Source organism: Aegilops tauschii, chromosome 7, assembly GCF_002575655.3.
Source record: "Aegilops tauschii subsp. strangulata cultivar AL8/78 chromosome 7, Aet v6.0, whole genome shotgun sequence".
NCBI classification, from domain to species: Eukaryota; Viridiplantae; Streptophyta; class Magnoliopsida; order Poales; family Poaceae; genus Aegilops; species Aegilops tauschii.
This window is the reverse complement of record NC_053041.3, coordinates 10001245-10018417: the sequence shown is the minus strand read 5'-3', so window position 1 is coordinate 10018417 and position 17173 is coordinate 10001245. Positions and strand designations below refer to the sequence as shown.

The following is a 17173-nucleotide window of genomic DNA, read 5'->3' as shown; positions in this document are numbered from 1 at the left end:
GTGTCAACTTTTTTCATACACATTCTATATTTTTTGTATAGATAAGGAACATTTTTTCAAATACATGATTAAAATTTTTTTTCAAACATATTTTTTTGGTGTCAACTTTTTTTATACACATTCTATATTTTTTTATAGATAAGGAACATTTTTTATACACACATTTAACAATTTTTAAATACATGATTAACACTTTTGAAAACATATTTTTAGTCAAATTTTTTGTATATATATTGTACATTTTTTGTATACATCAGGAACATTTTTTATACACGTTTAACATTTTTTAATTACATAATTAATATTTTTTTAACATATATTTTTTATGCCTACTTTTTTTGCAAAAACAATTAGCCCACAGCGAGCCAATTAGCTCCAGTCGGCCCACAGTGGGCCGACAGGACCCAATCAGCCCACAGTGGGCCGACAGGGGCCAGTCGGCCAGCTGTAGGCCGACTGGAGTCCAATCGGCCTGCTGTGGGCCGACGGTGTATTATTTTTGAAAAAAAATTACCCAGCGTAATATTTATGAAAATTAATAAAAAAATGTATTATTTAAAAAAATTAGCTAGAGAAGTAGCAACACCTTTTTTGGTTGCAATTATCATACAAACATGATCATTTGAGAAGTAGCAGCACATATTTTATTTTGTGGAAATGCACGAGCATTCAACTAGTCTAATGAACATGTAAATGTTGGCATACCAAACGATTAATCATGGAACCATCTCATCATGTAGGTTATTTTTTAGTGAAATTAGAATTTTAACGGGATAAAATAAATCGTAATATTTTACAGAATTATTGTGAATCCATTCCAATCGAATATTGGCTAATTAAATCCTTCAATTCAAAGTTATTCCCCACCATTAAAAGAAAAATGGATTAGTTGGACCATCTTGGTCGACAAAATCAAGAGATTTGTTAATCATGGAATGTTTAGACAAAGGTGATTTTTTGTTTAGAATGGATTATGTTGACCCTCTTGTGCAGTGAAGTGTTCATTGGCATTCGTTCCTCACGAAACACACCAAAATCCACCCGATGGCGCCGCCGCCAACCTCCAACCCAGCACCACCGCCGGAGCCACCGTCCTTTCTAGTCCATGACGGACTGCTCCAGGAAATCTTCCTCTCGTCCAACGTGATGGCCTCGCCGCCGGCGCCAGGCCCTCAGCAGATCCCACCGCCGGCGCCGTCCGTCGCCGATCTCCCGGATGTGCTGCTCGAGGAAATATTCCTCCGCCTCCCCGCCGCCGCCGACCTCGCCCGCGCCTCCACCGCTTGCGCCTCCTTCGGCAGCGTCATCTCCGGCCACGCCTTCCTCCGGCGGTACCGCGTCATCCACCCGCCACCTCTCGTCGGCATGGTCCACGATCCCTTCATCTCGGCCCAGCCGCCGCACCCCTCTGTCGTCCCAGCCCGCGCCTTCGCCGGCTTCGACTTCTCCTGCTCCTCCTTCCTCCCCTCCACCGCCGGCCGCTCCTGGAGTGAAATTGACTTGTTTGACGGACGGGCCCTCCTTGCGGGCGCCCCGGTCAAAGAGGAAGCCGGCAGCCGCTTCCTCGTGGGCGCTGAGCTGTGTGACTCACAGTACAGCCAATTTTTGGTCAGGGACCTCGCCGTGTGCAACCCCGTGCACCGCCGCTACATCCTGCTGCCTTCCGTCCCGAAAATGTTTTACGGAATCATGGTTCAGCCGAACCTACGCTCAACACCATTGATTTCTAGACACTATTCATGAGGATCCATACATGGTTGATTAAAAAAATCAGTTGGCATGCATGTCTATTCATGAGGATCCATGCATGGTTGATTAAAAAATGCAGTTGGCATGCACGTCACAGATCCACATGTAGTAGGATGTTTAATCGTACGGCATAGACTATAGGTTCGGTTGAACCATGGTCCTGAATCACGTCTCTCCTTCCGTCCCCGACCACCTGAAAGCTCTGGTCCGTAGACCGGACCTCCTCATGCTGGAGAGTTTCCTTGCTCCCGGCGAGGATAAGGCGAACCCTTTATCATTCAGAGTGGTGTGCTTGGCACAATGCAGAATAAATCTGCTGATGATGGTCTTCTCCTCTTTGGATGGACAATGGCACATTCTTACTTATGATCAATGGAGTGCTCAGGCCACTGTTGGCTCATTTGAGAACTCTGAGCCTTGGTTGTCCTATCGTCGGAACGTCCACAGATGCTTCTGTTGGCGTTTGCATTTCATGAACAAGTTGCTTCTCCTTGACACACACACCATGGAGTTCTCTGTTGTCAACCTCCCACCTGAACAACCACCGAACCGCAATTATGTCATCCTCGAGGCAGCGGACGGAATGCTCGGGATGCTCACTAAACGCTATGATGAGTACAAAGAAGATGACCGATGTTGGCTGACGTATTCAATTCTAAGAAATAACCAATGGTACTCGGAGAAGGTCATCCAGTTGCTGGTAAAGCGTGCTGCTCTTGTTGGTGTAGCTGGGGGATACCTGCTCGTGGAAGCGTTGTACACCCCATCTACACAACACATGCTTAAATTTGGATTATTTTCCGTGGACGTCAAGATGTTGCAGGTCGAGTTGTTCGCTGAGATTAGCAAACCCAACATGTATGGTCGACTATATGCTGGTTTGCCACCATCATTGTGTGCACCAACTATTTGAAGTGGTAAGTTTGTTATCTACTCTTTTCTTACTATTATATAATCTGGTCTCAGTGTTATACAATAAAGCAATATGTTGTAGGGATTTGTTTGATAGTAGCATGCTTTGCTGCTTATTTGCTTGCAACCAGTACTTGTTATGGATGCAGCCAATTCATATCCTGCCTAGTGTATTATGACTCGTCTGCAATTTAATACGTAGTTAATTGGTGTTATGCATTGTTGGTGCATTTTGGGATAATGTACTATCCAATTTACATGTAACTGGAAGCTTTACTATCCTCGGAAAGCAATTCTCATCAAGTGAACGCACATATGATCATCTTATGACTTCAATCACTGCATTACTTATAAAAGGAAACAACTTTACTGTCATCTTCTAGTTATCCAAAGTTGGCATCGGGCTTGTATATTGACTGGCCCTTGTTTTGACCAGCATGCTCAGATCATTTTCAATTTATTGCCTTAATCAATACATTTGTATCTTTATATATAACATTTGTATTAGTATAATCAAATAACATCAACCCCTTGTTTGCTCTCTGAGTAGCAATTTTAAAACCTATGAAATAGTTCTCTCAGATTGTTTTTACATGGTTACAGTCCACTGGCTCTTTCATAAATCCTTGAATGTCTAAAAGAATAGGTTTGCCCTGCTAAAATATGAGTTTGCTTGATGCAGTGTGATCCTGCAATGACAATATCTAAACGAAACAGTGTATGTATTACTGAATGAAATGATTTGGCTTGGGTGAACTAGATAGCAAATTGGTTTCAAGCCACCATGTGTTGTGGATGAGGAAAAGATTTGGGGCAGGGAACATCGTACATGTGCAACTGAATTTACATACCATATCGTTTCACTCAGCAAAAGGATGCTTAGAGAAAAATGCATTCTGGAGCAGATCTATGGTGCAATTGAGCTTTCAGAGCGATGTTGCAATTGAGTTTTTTTTTTCTGAACTGATAAACAGCTAGGAAGTTCCTGCATATAGTGAAAGTATCATAGGACTACAAGGAGAATAATAGTATTATTCTAAGAAAGACCGGCGTACTGTTTGTTTCCTCACCTAATATCAAACTTTTAAATAGCGCGCTAAGCCTCTTAGTGGCGGACCTCTTCTAAATGCCATAGCGGTGCTATAGCGAGCTATTTAAAATGTTTGCTCATGTGTTTGGACAAAAAACCCTTAGCGCAGGACCTCATATAAACGCTATAGCAGGCTATTTAAAACCATGCCTAATATATTCAATCAATTGCCTTTCTTATGATGACCTTTCTACACCTAAAGTTCTTACTGTTTCTAGTATTTCCATAATTCCTTAGCTCTCATTCTTCTCTCCTCTGCATGCATCTTCGTATTCATCCATTAGTTTTAACACATCTTCCTCTATCTGACCCTCTTTGCTATATAAATTTCTGGCGGCGTAGTTTATCTGTTCCTTTTTTAATTGATAAATATTGAATAATAAGCTGCTTACTCGTTCATTTTTCTTTGGATTTAACCCGAAGAAACAAACTAAATTGGTTTGTTGAATAAAAATTTCATCTTATTGATGTGTTATCATGTAAGCTTCAGGTTGTGAAGCCACGTGCACATTTTGATACACATTTGCAAACTTCCGTTTGTCGCTTCATGCCATATGCACATTAGAATGATGCAAACTAGCTATTGATCTATCTGATGTTGTTATATAATTGGTAGGCTTGTATTCATGTGCTTTCTATTATGTTCCCATGTGTGGTAAATTCATCTTGTTTCATCTATCCACAAGCACGAGCAACACTTGGAAAGAAGGTCGATTCCACGGAGCACATCAAGTTGCAAAAAGAGGAAGTGATACCAGAATGAGCCGTATTTACTAGTCCAACGCTTGAGTTAACTCTGAAGCAAGCTGAAGATGTTGTTTGCTTTTGATGCTATGGTAGAGATGAGGTGCCTGGATAAAGTTCTCTGCTCAAGTGTAGCCTCTGCCCTAATCGACAGTAGAATAGACTTGTTTTGACTTCTTCTTTAAGTTTGTATATTTTGTCGTTAAAGGATTTGAGGTATTTTTGTATGTATGTTATCCACCTGATTACAAGCTTGAGATGTGCATCATCAATCGTCTGCCTTTTTTTCTTTTGAATTTTATCGAGTATAGTGGACACTGGTTGTGACTAAATCTCAATGACTGCGTACTTTGCTTTTGGAAAAGCAAGCAGAGTACTCTGTTTTTGGAGTTTCGGCTCTTTTGTTGCTCCCTGCTTCCAACAAGATCGATGATGTATATTAACCTCTAAAAGGATACATGAGTGAGAAAGCTGCGAGGGCCAAACAAACTTCATTTGGTCATTATGTTTATGTCACCTGGATCATTCTAATTTCTGTGAAAACCCTCTACATTTATATTTTTGTTTAAGGGCATGCACCCTCCTCCCCCCCCCCCCCCCCCCCCCCACCCTTCAATTGCCACTTTCTTGGCAGATACTAACAAATGATGATTTGATGTTTTTTTATATGTGGTTGTATATTGTGGATATTAGGATTGCTTGGGTCTTTTATGCTCTCGTATATATTGATGATTTATTATCTTAACCAAGTTCATAGTGATGATGCCTGCGACTTGACACAGCAAATGCAAAGACATTATCCGGCTGTGGTCATCTACTACACACTGAGCTCAAATTGCTATGACCAGGGAGGGGATAATCGTAGTACTTCATACATGCCGACATGCTCATTTTATGGTGAGCATGAAAGCATTCATCGCATGGTTGTTCCACATATTGTATCAAGTGGTACGGTAATGTATGTGATAGTGTTCCTATTTAAGCATGAGAAGAGAGATGGAACATGATCATAACTCACAACAAAACTATTCTGCATAGGACACGCAAAGCGTAAAAGCTTAGTTGTTGCTAGGTTCATACTAGCATATACCACATAAGCAATGTACCCAAGTTTTTCGTCTTGGTTGGAATAGATTTTGATATGCTAGGTTAATACCAACATACATCATGTGTGTACGTGATGGAACAAGTTTTGCACTTAGTTGGAAACTTCTTTTGCCATGTAGTCGAAACCCAAAGACATCCTAGGACTTAGAAGCATTAGGATCTCCGACTAAACTAGATTGTTTCCTCAACCAAGTTGCATTCCCCCTGTTCGTTAGCTTGAGGAGTCTTATTTGGAGTACAGTAACGGAACCGGGACACTTGATTGGCGAAGTACAAAACATCACCATGTGTGTTCTGCCCATGCGCTCAATCCGGGTCAGCATACCGCGGTCCATGGTGTGTGATTTGATCTATGTGTAAGACTTGGTCGAAAGTGGGCTAGACTGCAGCCATAACCTAAGCCATATGAGAGCCTATAGACAACTTCAAATACCGCCGCCGCGTTTACTCAATTAGAAAATGACATGTTGGCAACACAAAAAGGCTAGAAACGAGACCATTTTGCTGGAGGCCACAATTGTTAGTTAAAGTGAGGCCCATCCAAAATTTCTTTGTGAGATTTATGTATCTGCTAGTAGTAGTGATGTTTATGCCTTGCTACTTGGTTCCAAAATTCTCTGTCTTGCTAAACACAAACACTTCTTTTCTTATATAGTTGTAATAAAAAAGAGAACTAAGTAGGCTTTGACCCATTAAAGGAGTCAATGGCATGCACACAAATCAGGAGGAAATCGGTACCCTATGAGGCCAGCGAAGTCGACACTAGTAGGCGGAGTAGAGGCAGCAGTTGCAGGCTCTGGTGCAGATGAATCGCAATCAATATTCCTACTAGCGCACATGCCCGCGCGTTGCAACGGGATAATAAAGTTACATGCCTCTAGCTCAATATAAGAATGGATCAAGAGGGATATTCCCTTTTGCTCCTACGTGCATATGCACCCATTGTCGAAATACACATTTCGAAAAGTTGAAAAATTCGGAACAAAGATCCCGCGTGTATATCCGGACATTTTATGTCCGTTCACAAGGTTTCGGTGAAAAACGACGTTTTTTGTGGCTTGTGTAAAAAAGACAATTTCTGATGCTTCATTCTAACTATTCACGAGGCATTTCTTTATCTTTTTTACACAAGCCACAAAAAACGTCGTTTTTCACCGAAACCTTGTGAACGGACATAAAATGTCCGGATATACACGCGGGATTTTTGTTCCGAATTTTTCAACTTTTCAAAATGTGTGTTTTCGACAATGGGTGCATATGCACCTAGGAGCAAAAAAGCCGCATCCTGGATCAAGACCCCTACATGTCCATATTCTCTAGTTCAACATGGCGCCCTTTAATTAGAACCAAACCAATATATTCTCTTTTATCGGCACGTGCCCACAATTTCTTTCAATTATAGTTAACCACTATATTCTTTTTTATTGGCACTGAAAGCTACCACCTTCAATAATTTATGATGTCCCTTGTTCTGAACAATCCGACTTAGCTCGATGTCCGGATGCGGAGCAAGCCCAGTATGTGAGTAATCAAACTCATGACCTCAAAGACCCGATCACATGTTGCTAGCCACTAAAACAAACACGTCCTGCTAACCAATGCTCAATGTGAATATTTAAGACTATAGTACAACATCAGATTCGAAACATTTGTTCATTTTTTGAACTTTTCAAAAAATCATAATGATGAACCACAAAATATACTTGGCAATGCGAACAACTTTCCAAATTACAAACAGTTTATTAAAAAATCCATACATTAAAAAAAAGTTGAACAGAACATTTTTTGAAATTCACAAACATTTCTTAAAAGCATGAACCTTTTATAAATATACGAACACTTTTCAAATTTTTGAACATTTTTTGAAATAGGGACATTTAGAAGAAATTTAGAAAATGTATTTTTAATGGAAAACTTATTTACAATTTTTGAACATATCCCTAAAACAAGAATATTTTTCAAATTTGTAGCATTTTTTAAATGCATTTTTAATACCTTGAACAAATATGGGAAAAGCCAAACATTTTTAAAAAATGGGAATATTTTTTAAAATTTCAAGAAATATCGGAACGATAAAATATTTAAAATTGCAAGAATTTTTTTAATAGGAACACAATTTTAGAATTCGTAACATGAAGTACCAAATACACTTGGCAACATGATTTTGTTTTCCAAATTATGATTTTTTTTAAAAACTCAATGCATTTTTGGGAAGAGCAAGAGCAAAAATTTGAATGGAACATTTCTATAAATTCACATATATTTTATTTATTAAAATAGGAATAATTTTGAAGTTTTTAACAATTTTTAAATGGGAACATGTTTTCAAAATTAAGAAGAAATTTCGAAAATGTGTTTCTTTATTTAAATATTATTTTCAACTTTTGAACGTATCGCTAGAACAAGAATATTTTTCCAATTTGGAACATTTTTAAAATCTTGAACAATAATGATAAATTTTATAAAATGTTGACCATATTCTGGACAGACAAAAAGTAAAATTCCAAACAATATTCAAAATAGGAAAACATTTTTAGAGTTCGTTACTTTTTAGAAAAATTTAACAAAAATTAAAATTCCGAACATTTTTCTAATTTCGAATTTTAGAGAAAAAAGGAAAAAATAGACTTGTAATGTGAAAATTAAAAAAGAAATACGAAATAAAAAGAGAAGGAAACAGAAAAAGAAAAATATAAACATTAACATAACACGGAAAAAATGGGCGGCCCAGTTTTGGGCCTCCTGTGCATAGCTTGAACTATTTGCCGCATTGCGCGGGAAATAGGATATTTTATTGCTGCATGGGCAGGAAAAAATGGGCTGACCTTACTGGGCCATGGCACACGCGGCCCACCTACGAAATTCTGGACATATCGTTTTTCCTTGGTAACAGATGCACGTACAAAAGTTTAGTACCACCTCGGATAGAGAAAATATTTTTTAGCGGTGAACGGATGAAAAAATCGGAGAAACACACCTTGCTTTATTAGTAGGTATAGATTTGGGGTTGACAGAGTTGGTTGAAAGCATAGTTGTCGATAAGCTGGTATTAGTTTCATTCTCTCTATTCAAAAATCTAATACCCAGAACTGGTAAATCAAACAATGTAGGCACATTTCTGTAAATAAGAGATGTCTCATCCGGTTGAGCTGTCGCAATCAGCCTTTCTTTTCCTTTCTTAGTAACAGATCACATGACTGTATTAAAACCTTAAGAAATCAAGGTTAAGCTAACTCATTGCCTGAAAGTGGAGCTCGCATTATGCACCTTGACCCCCACAATTTTTTGAATCATTCCACCATATATATTGTTATATAAGATAAGTCCCATAACTTCCTCATTCAGAAAGCCATAGTAGGCATTACGTTAGTACATTCTTAGGCGAGCAGTGGCTTATATCACCCCTATTTTGTTTGGACCTTATTCCTGTTTTAGGCATGGGACCTAACCGGGGTTGATCGGAGTTGAGCATTCCAATATAACTCCCCTTCAGACGACTTTTCTGCGCTTGCCCAACAACTTTGGTTTTATGGACCAGTACCAATTTAAGCTTAGACCATGGTCAAGTCATAACTGATTGGATAACATTCTCTTAAGCACCTGCAAAACTCTATAATGTGGATGATCAAATGTAGCTTCCGATGTGTATGAGAAGGAAGCGTCTCACATGACTCTTACATAGAAACCAACATGGTCTATGAATTAGCATGAACTGTTTATTGAATTTGCTTGCCCTTGTAAAGCGATCGTGAAGAGAGTAGCAAAAGAAGCCCATGAAACATATCGATTTTTTTCCTGACTAGCAAGTGGATAGGCTCAGATGGCATAGTTGATGTGTTCTGGTATGTATCTTTTATTTGCCATTTTTGTCTTTGTCTCAAGGGATTGATGACTTTCCTCTACACTGACGGAACCATGGGGGCTGGTAAAATAAGAAGGAAACATGCCTGCGTACAGTTGGTAATAGAACCCACTAGAGATCATTCAATCGGACGTCTTCCACAAAGTAAAACTAGAGTAAGTGGCGTAAGATAAGATACATGTTCACTTTCATCGACCAATATACCTGAAATTCCTATACTTAAAGTTGAGAGCTAGAGAGAGTAAATGAGACGTTTAAAGGATGAAGCTAAAGCTTCCTTTGCCTTCCTTGGCCACTAGGGAGTCATCAAAGTCTAAGTCCATACACTTTCTAGCTAGTATTGAATCATGGAAGATTTGATTCTATTTTTGTATGTCTCCCAAGGGATCCAATCAGAAGGAAGTCCCTCGCTTCGCTCATGATAGTCGGTTGAGTCCCCTTTTTCTTTTTCGTTGAGTTTCTCCTCTCCTCCGTTCCTTGTCTCCGATCTGATTGATTTGCATCTTCACGGAAGCACTTGGTTTGCCCCTTACTATAACCATCCCACTCAATCTTTTACACCGATGTTTCATATTCTCTCAACCAGGTCATGATAAGAAATACTGCCAAATCTTTCCGAAATGAGAGAAGAATGAAAGGCACGCTATAACTAACTGCTGAAAAAGCCAAGATTAGCGCTAAGAAAGAACCCTAGTTTAAGTACCAACATTTTTGTACTTCAAAATACTTTCCCCCGCTTCCTACTTGCCTTAGTCAGACATGGCTTATGTAGTGGTGGCACTCCTATGTGCTCCAAATGATCCTCATTGGAGATTATATGAAAGGTCTTGAAAACTGTCGTGACGCTTTGGTGACAAAGGTCATCAGGGTGACTATGGAAGGATTTCCCGGTAGTCGTTTCATGGGAAAAAACATCACAGTTTCACAAATTCAAGGTGGGCCAAGGATCTAAAAACAGAGAAGTTAATATACACAGTGTTTGTACCACCGCACAAAACATGATAAAGCCACCAAAGGCCAAACTAACCTAAATGTAATGACTTCGACAACACTCTCACCTTGACGATGACATGTACTGATCCAACTAAACACAATGGTTGTGACGGCGTGTGCAATTTGCAGTTTCCATGGGTATTCATCTTTTGCAGTGCTTTGCCAAAAAATCAAGTATTTCCCCTTTCTACATGATTTAAACATATTTTTTATACTGTACTATTATAGGGTGTAAAACGGAGGACCAAAATACCCTTGTTGCCCACATGAGGTCAAAGCTGGCCAAACGGGCCGGGCCGGCCTATCGTAATTGTGCCTGGCACGACACGGCCAGCCGGGGCACGATTATTATACGGGTCGTGTCGTGCTGGCCTACGTGCTACAGCCTGCAACCCAGGCACGACCCAACTGCTAATCGGGCCGGCACACTGGCCCGCCTGCTGTTTAGCCTACTGGGCATTTTTTGGTCCTATTTTTACCTACCGGGCTAGTATTAGGCCATATATATACAAAATAGAAAATATATAAAAAAAGATAATTGGGATGTGTTGTGCCGGCCCGCGTGCTCCGCCTAGCAGCCCAAGCACAGCCGAGGGCGTGCCACGCCTGGACCATGGCGGGCCGTGCCGGCGTGCTCACGGGCCGGCCTGGTTGGCCCGGTCCATTTAGCCAGCTTTGCATAGGCTTGAACCCTAGGCAGTTCCAAAAAAAAGGTTGAACCCTAGCCCCCGATCCCCATTTCCTTGTCCCTTCTCTTCCTCTCCCACGGCGGCGCACGAACACGCAGCAGTCGCCGATTGTGAGAGAGAGAGAAGAGAGAGTGAGAAGAGAAGCGCCACGCCTTTCCTTTAGAAGGCCAAACCGAACCCCCACCCGACCACCCAGATGGCACCGCCGGCGACGTCCATGGCCGATATACCGGATGTGATGCTCGAGGAAATCTTCCTACGCCTCACAGCTGCCGAAGACCTCGCCCGCGCCTCCACCACCTGCCCCTCCTTCCGCCGTGTCATCGCCGACCACGCCTTCCTGCGCCGGTACCGCGCTCTCCACCCGCCGCCTCTCATCGGCCTGCTCCAAGACACCTTCAGCCCAGCCCAGCCGCCGCACCCCTCCGCTGTCGCCGCTCGCGCCTTCCTTGGCTTCGACTTCTCCTGCTCATCCTTCCTCCCCTCCACCCCCGGCCATACCTGGCGTCGAGTTGATTTCTTTGACGGACGCGCCCTCCTCGTCGGCCCCCCAAACAAAGAAGACCGCCAATTTTGGGTCAAGGACCTCGCTGTGTGCGACCCCATTCACCACCGGTATGTCCTGCTGCCCGCCATTCCAGACGACCTGAAAGCGCTGGCTCCTCAGCTGGACCTCCTCACTCTGGAGGCCTTCCTTGCTCCCGGCCAGAATGAGGAGGGCCCTTTATCATTCAGGGTGATGTGCGTGGCGCAATGCACAACCAAACTGCTCATTCTCGTCTTCTCCTCCTCTTTGGGTGGACAAGGACAGTGGCATGCTCATACATTTGATCAATGGAGTGGTCAGGGTACATCTGCTTCCGGTGGTTCATTTATCCACTCTCATGGTGGGTTGTCCAATCGTCAATTCGTCCACGGATGCTTCTATTGGCATTTGCATTTTCGGAACGAGTTGCTTGTGCTGGACGTGCGTGCAATGGAGTTGTCTGCCATCAACCTCCCACCTGAACGAGGGACTAACAGTTTTGCCCTTGTTGAGGCAGCAGAAGGGATGCTCGGAATGCTCACTGAAGGCTATGGCGAGGACCACGATAGTGACCCATTTTGGCTCACGTATTCCATTCTGAGAAATAACCAATGGCACTTGAACAAGGTCATCCAATTGCCAGTAAACGATGCTGCTCTTGTTGGTGTAGCCGGGGGATACCTGCTCCTAGAAGCGTTGTACACCACAACTGCACAAGAGACGCTGAAATTTGGATGTTTTTCTGTGGACGTCAAGACATTGCAGGTCGAGTTTTTCGCTGAGCTTAGCAAACACTTACCTGGACGACTATATGCTGGTTTCCCACCATCATTGTGTGCACCAACTATTTGAAGCGGTGAGCGTCTTATCTCTTACTCTTTGCTTACTCTTATTTAATTTGGTATCCGTGTTTGTTATACAGCAAATAGCAATGTGTTGCAGGGATTTGTTTGATGATAACATGCTTTGCCACTTTGCTCCTTATATGCTTGCAAACAGTGCTGGTTATGGATGCAGCCAAGTCATATCTTGCCCAGCATTTGCCATGTATTAATACTAACCTTGTCTGCAGTTCAATACTAACCTCTGTACCAAAATGCAAGACATTTTTGGTTTTGCTTTTTTTTTTTGCATAAAAACGTCTTACATTTTTTTATGGAGGGAGTAACAAACCCAACCCCTTGTTTGTAGGACTGTCAAAGGCGATGAGGTAGTTCTGCCAGTTCGTTTTTACATGGTTACAACCACTGGCTGTTTACAAGACCTTTGAATCTCTAAAAGAATAGGTGTGCCCTACTTAAAATATGAGTTTGCTTGATTCAGTGTAATCCTGTAATGACAAGATCTAAACGAAATGATTTGGCTTGGGAACCAGATAGCAGATTGGTTTCAAGTCACCATGTGTTGTGGATGTGAAAAAGATTTACGGCAGGAGACCTTGTACATGTTCAACTGAATTTAAATACTAGATCGTTGATTCGCTGGGCATAAGGACGCTTAGAAAAAATGCATTTTGCAGCAGATCTACGGTGCAATTGAGCTTTCAAAGCCATGTTGCTTTTCAAGCTGCAGGAGCACTGCTGCTGAGAAGCATTCAAAGGGCGTCAGAAAGAAACGACGAGGCTAGCAAGGGTATTATGAATGAGAAACAGCGCTCACTTTTCACAAACAACTAGGCCACTTTTTTTCTGATGCTAGTTTTCACAAATGGCTAGGCTAGCATGGGTGTTATGAAATCTCAATTTCCAGTTGATTACCTTGGTCAGCTATACCTTGTGTGAGTAGAAACTAGAAATTATCGAATACCGCCTCTTCGGGTTTTTTCTCCTCTGAATAGTAGTTTTAAAAGTAATGAGGTACTTCTATTGTCAGTTTGTTTCCTACAAGGAATTGAAATCCACTATAGTTGTACAGTTGGATTTTTACGTATAACTTTTTTTTTTGCGGAAGTGATGAACAGCTAGGAAGTTGCATATAGTGGAAGTTATCATAGGACTACAAGGAGAATAATAGTGTTATTCTAAGAAATACTATGTGCACTATTTGTTCCCTCGCCTCATATATTCAATCAGTTGGCTTCTTTTATAGATGACCTTTCTACATCTATCATTTCTTGAAAAGCATCTATCTAGGAGGATGACACGTCTCTGGCGATATGCCCCGGGCGACTCCAACGATCGATGGTGCCCGGCGTGGTACATCCCAACCAAAGGGTGGTCGTAGTACTCATGTACCACTAGGTGGCGGTGGTGCGTCGCGCCTCTAGCTACCACGAAGCTGCTCCTCGTTGACGAGAGCGTATGTGTGGTTTGACTCACGAGTGAGTCGAGGGGTGCTCCTGCCCCTGTGCGCCATGGTCACGTTTCCGTGTCACTTCGCGTGCATCGAGGATGCGGGGCAGTGCGATGCGACGCGCACCTCGGGACCCGATCATAGTAGAAGTGCGGGCCATGGGGGATTTAATTCGAGTGGTTGGCCACGTGGGTTAACTCGCTCGCGTTCTGTATTCCACTTCATCCCCTACCTTGGTCAGTGTGAGGCGGCTGCTCCCAAACCTCCTAGTGCAAGCGAGCGTGAGCATGGTGGAGATTGAGGAAGAGAAGATGTGGATGTTTATGGGCGGGGATGCGAGGAATTGCGCCCGTCTGCTCGAGATCGAATCTTGGTTCAGCGGCAAGGGGGAATTGCAAGCGGAAGCGTGAGCGATTCTAGATGGCCTGACAAAGGAGGTGGCAGGGCGAGGCGTAGGCACTCACTAAAGATCCTCATGTGGGTGATGGATTAGGCCAATTCGTCGGTGAGGGCGACGACGCAGAGGTGGGTAGCGTTCGTCTCGTTCGACACCACTCCATTGGCTCTGGCTATGCGGGCATGGGCACTCAGATCCCACGAGACGGTGCTAGCCCTTCTAGCGCCGGCGTCGGCTCTGGCCCCGATTGTGATCCAGGACGGGCCGGTGGTGACTCACATGCCAGAGATGGTGCCCCAGACCGCTCCACTTCGGCGTTCCACCCAGCTAGCACCACCTCCAGCGACTCCGACCCCCCACCGCTCGGCGCAACTCATGGGAAATGATGCATGAATTCTACGCTAGCCAGCAACCGCTTCTGAATGCTGGCTAGAGAGGATTCAGGTGATGATTCTGATGCGGGGGGGGGGGGGGGGGGGGGGGCGTTAGTGGCTCCAAACTAGGTTTGGATTTTCCAGATCGTATTGATTCTCGTTACCTTCACCTAGTTACTAATGTTGATAGTGGGAGTTGGGGTAACAATATGAAAATGCAACGTCGTCGTATTAGAGGAGCGAATCATAGAATTAAAACTCAAATGAACGAATGTGTTCAGAGTTTGCTGCTTAAAATGGAGAACAAAAAATAGAGGATGAATAGATTGGGGGTGCTGTAGATTGTCAAAATCATCTCCTGTCTATCAATTCTCCTGATTGGGGAAGATACATAACAAAAAAATTGATTTAGCATTGATAAAAATTAAGCATCCCATTCCCAAAGCTTGTGATTTATGTCGTCTTCCTGGATATTTGATGGATATAGAAGGGAAAGATGATTTCACTAGAAAGGGATTAGTGGAAAAAAATTATGTATCACGGATGTTGAGCTTGAAAAGATTGGGATGACTAACATAATACCTATCAATGAGATGTTTGAGGATTTTTCTTCTGAGCTCAATTGGGAGGGGGATTCAGATATTTGAGATCTGTAGCTTGAGAAGTGACAGCGGATTGGGCCTAGGAACTACTGATGAGGGCTTTGGGCCTACTAGCGTTGGGCCTAGTGGGATGCCTTGGTGTGGAGGTCCAGATAAAACTGGGGGGCTAGGGGTATTTAACACCTGGACTCCGCTCCCTCCCTTGTCGGAGCCACACTTCTTGTCATCAAAAAACCCTAACGAGAGTGTGGCGGCGGATAGAGCTGGGAGGGAAGAAGTAGAAGAAGATCTGTTGATGGAAGAAGCAAGGATGGCTGGGAGACAAGATAATTGGCGTCTAAGGATGAGCAGAGGTGGTTTGGGGGGAGAGGGAACTCATTTGTTACATTTGGGAACAATTATAGCAGAGATTTTGGAAGGAGAGATCATAGAGACCCGGATAATTTCGACCATAGAGAGGGAGATGGTGGTTTCAGAGGCGGATCTGGGACTAATAGTAGTGGATCTGGAAGAAAAGGGGATACAGTTGGACAAGGGAATGATTTTGTTGGTTAGGCAAGAGGGTATAACTCTGTTAGATTTATGGGTCAGCAAGATAGTTTGCAATTTGGGAAGAATTGTTTTGGGGCTGGTAATGGATTTGTAGAAGGTAATTCAAGTTTTCAATAGCCTGGTGGACTGGGGAGCAATTTACAGATGCAAGGGGGGGTTGTTGTTATGCCGAACCAGAATTACCCTCAAATGGTTCATGTTGGCTTGGGTTTGGGCCAATTTGGATTTATGCATTAGGAACAAATTGCACAACAATATTAGTATTTGCTTGCCAATGTACCTAAGCAGGCGGTTCTACAAACTCAAGGAGCTGGAAAAGAAGATGAGGGCAAAGACTCAAACAAGAAAAATGATGCTAGTGGGTCAAAGGAGTTGTTCTGTGCCAAGTGTAAGGGAGAGGGGCATCTAAAAAACGAGTGCAAGGTAAGGTGTTCAGTGTGGTCTGCCAAAGACCCTCACATAGCACAAAAGAGTGTATTGTGTTGAAGCAGACTAAACTTGTTGCAAAGTATATAGGATATAGTGCTAAGGGGCTTGGTTGTCTGCTGGTGCAAAATAAAAAAGACATCTCTATTGTAGAACATGCTAATCCTAAGGCGCTGATAACTGTTTACTCAGGATAGCTGAATCAAACTACTATAGCTCAAGGTTTCAGCAAAATAATAATAATGGGGATGGACATGGAGAGATAAATTTCAAAGTCCAAAACCTTTCTTAATGAGATTACCTAACAAGGCCAAGTTGGCGGAATTATAGTTTTTCAGAAATTCACTCTGTTGGGAACAGGGGCCATAGTGGAGGTTGACTTCTGGAGCCTGACACTTTGAGACATTATCGAGGAATCTATGAGATTGGATCTGCTTTGGGGCCTGTGGTGGAGGTTGATGTAGAACATATTCATTCAAACGAAGAAATTGGATTGAAATTTGGGGTGAGAGACTTGCACAAGATTCCAGCTGGGACTAAAATCACTACAAAAGATATGTTGGTGTATGACATTGGTTTTGAATTCGAGTCCATTGCAGAACAGGGATGGTATAAGTTTGATGATGGGAACAAAAGGAAAACATTTGACTTCTTATCTTTGGAAGGTGTGCCTAAACAAAGAGACAATGATCTGCATAAGAAAAACAAACAAATTGACCCTGTCAAACACAATGTAAGTTTGGGGAGCCTGGGGTTTATACAGTACGAACATGTTGTGCATGGGGATGGGTAGAGCAAAGCTTTTGTTGGGAGGCTATAGTGGTAATATATATAGAGCAAGAGGTAGTTGTGAACAAG

General features: G+C 42.6%; 2 protein-coding genes across 2 annotated transcripts; both read left to right on the top strand.

Moving 5' to 3' along the window:
* Positions 1 to 1903: 1903 nt before the first annotated feature.
* LOC109748542 (uncharacterized) lies at positions 1904 to 2662 on the top strand. Its single transcript, XM_020307575.1, has one exon. It carries the CDS (start codon positions 1904 to 1906, stop codon positions 2660 to 2662), a length of 759 nt encoding a protein of 252 aa, XP_020163164.1.
* Positions 2663 to 11198: 8536 nt separating this feature from the next.
* On the top strand, positions 11199 to 13092 carry LOC109748538 (uncharacterized). Its single transcript, XM_040397135.3, has 2 exons — positions 11199 to 12528; positions 12864 to 13092. Exon 1 carries the CDS (start codon positions 11343 to 11345, stop codon positions 12522 to 12524), a length of 1182 nt encoding a protein of 393 aa, XP_040253069.1. The 5' UTR covers positions 11199 to 11342; the 3' UTR covers positions 12525 to 12528; positions 12864 to 13092.
* The last annotated feature ends 4081 nt before the right edge of the window (positions 13093 to 17173 follow it).

Excerpts from the sequence above, each read along its gene's own strand:
- LOC109748542 (XM_020307575.1), top strand. The coding sequence starts at position 1,904 with ATGGTCCTGAATCACGTCTCTCCTTCCGTCCCCGACCACCTGAAAGCT.
- LOC109748538 (XM_040397135.3), top strand. The coding sequence starts at position 11,343 with ATGGCACCGCCGGCGACGTCCATGGCCGATATACCGGATGTGATGCTC.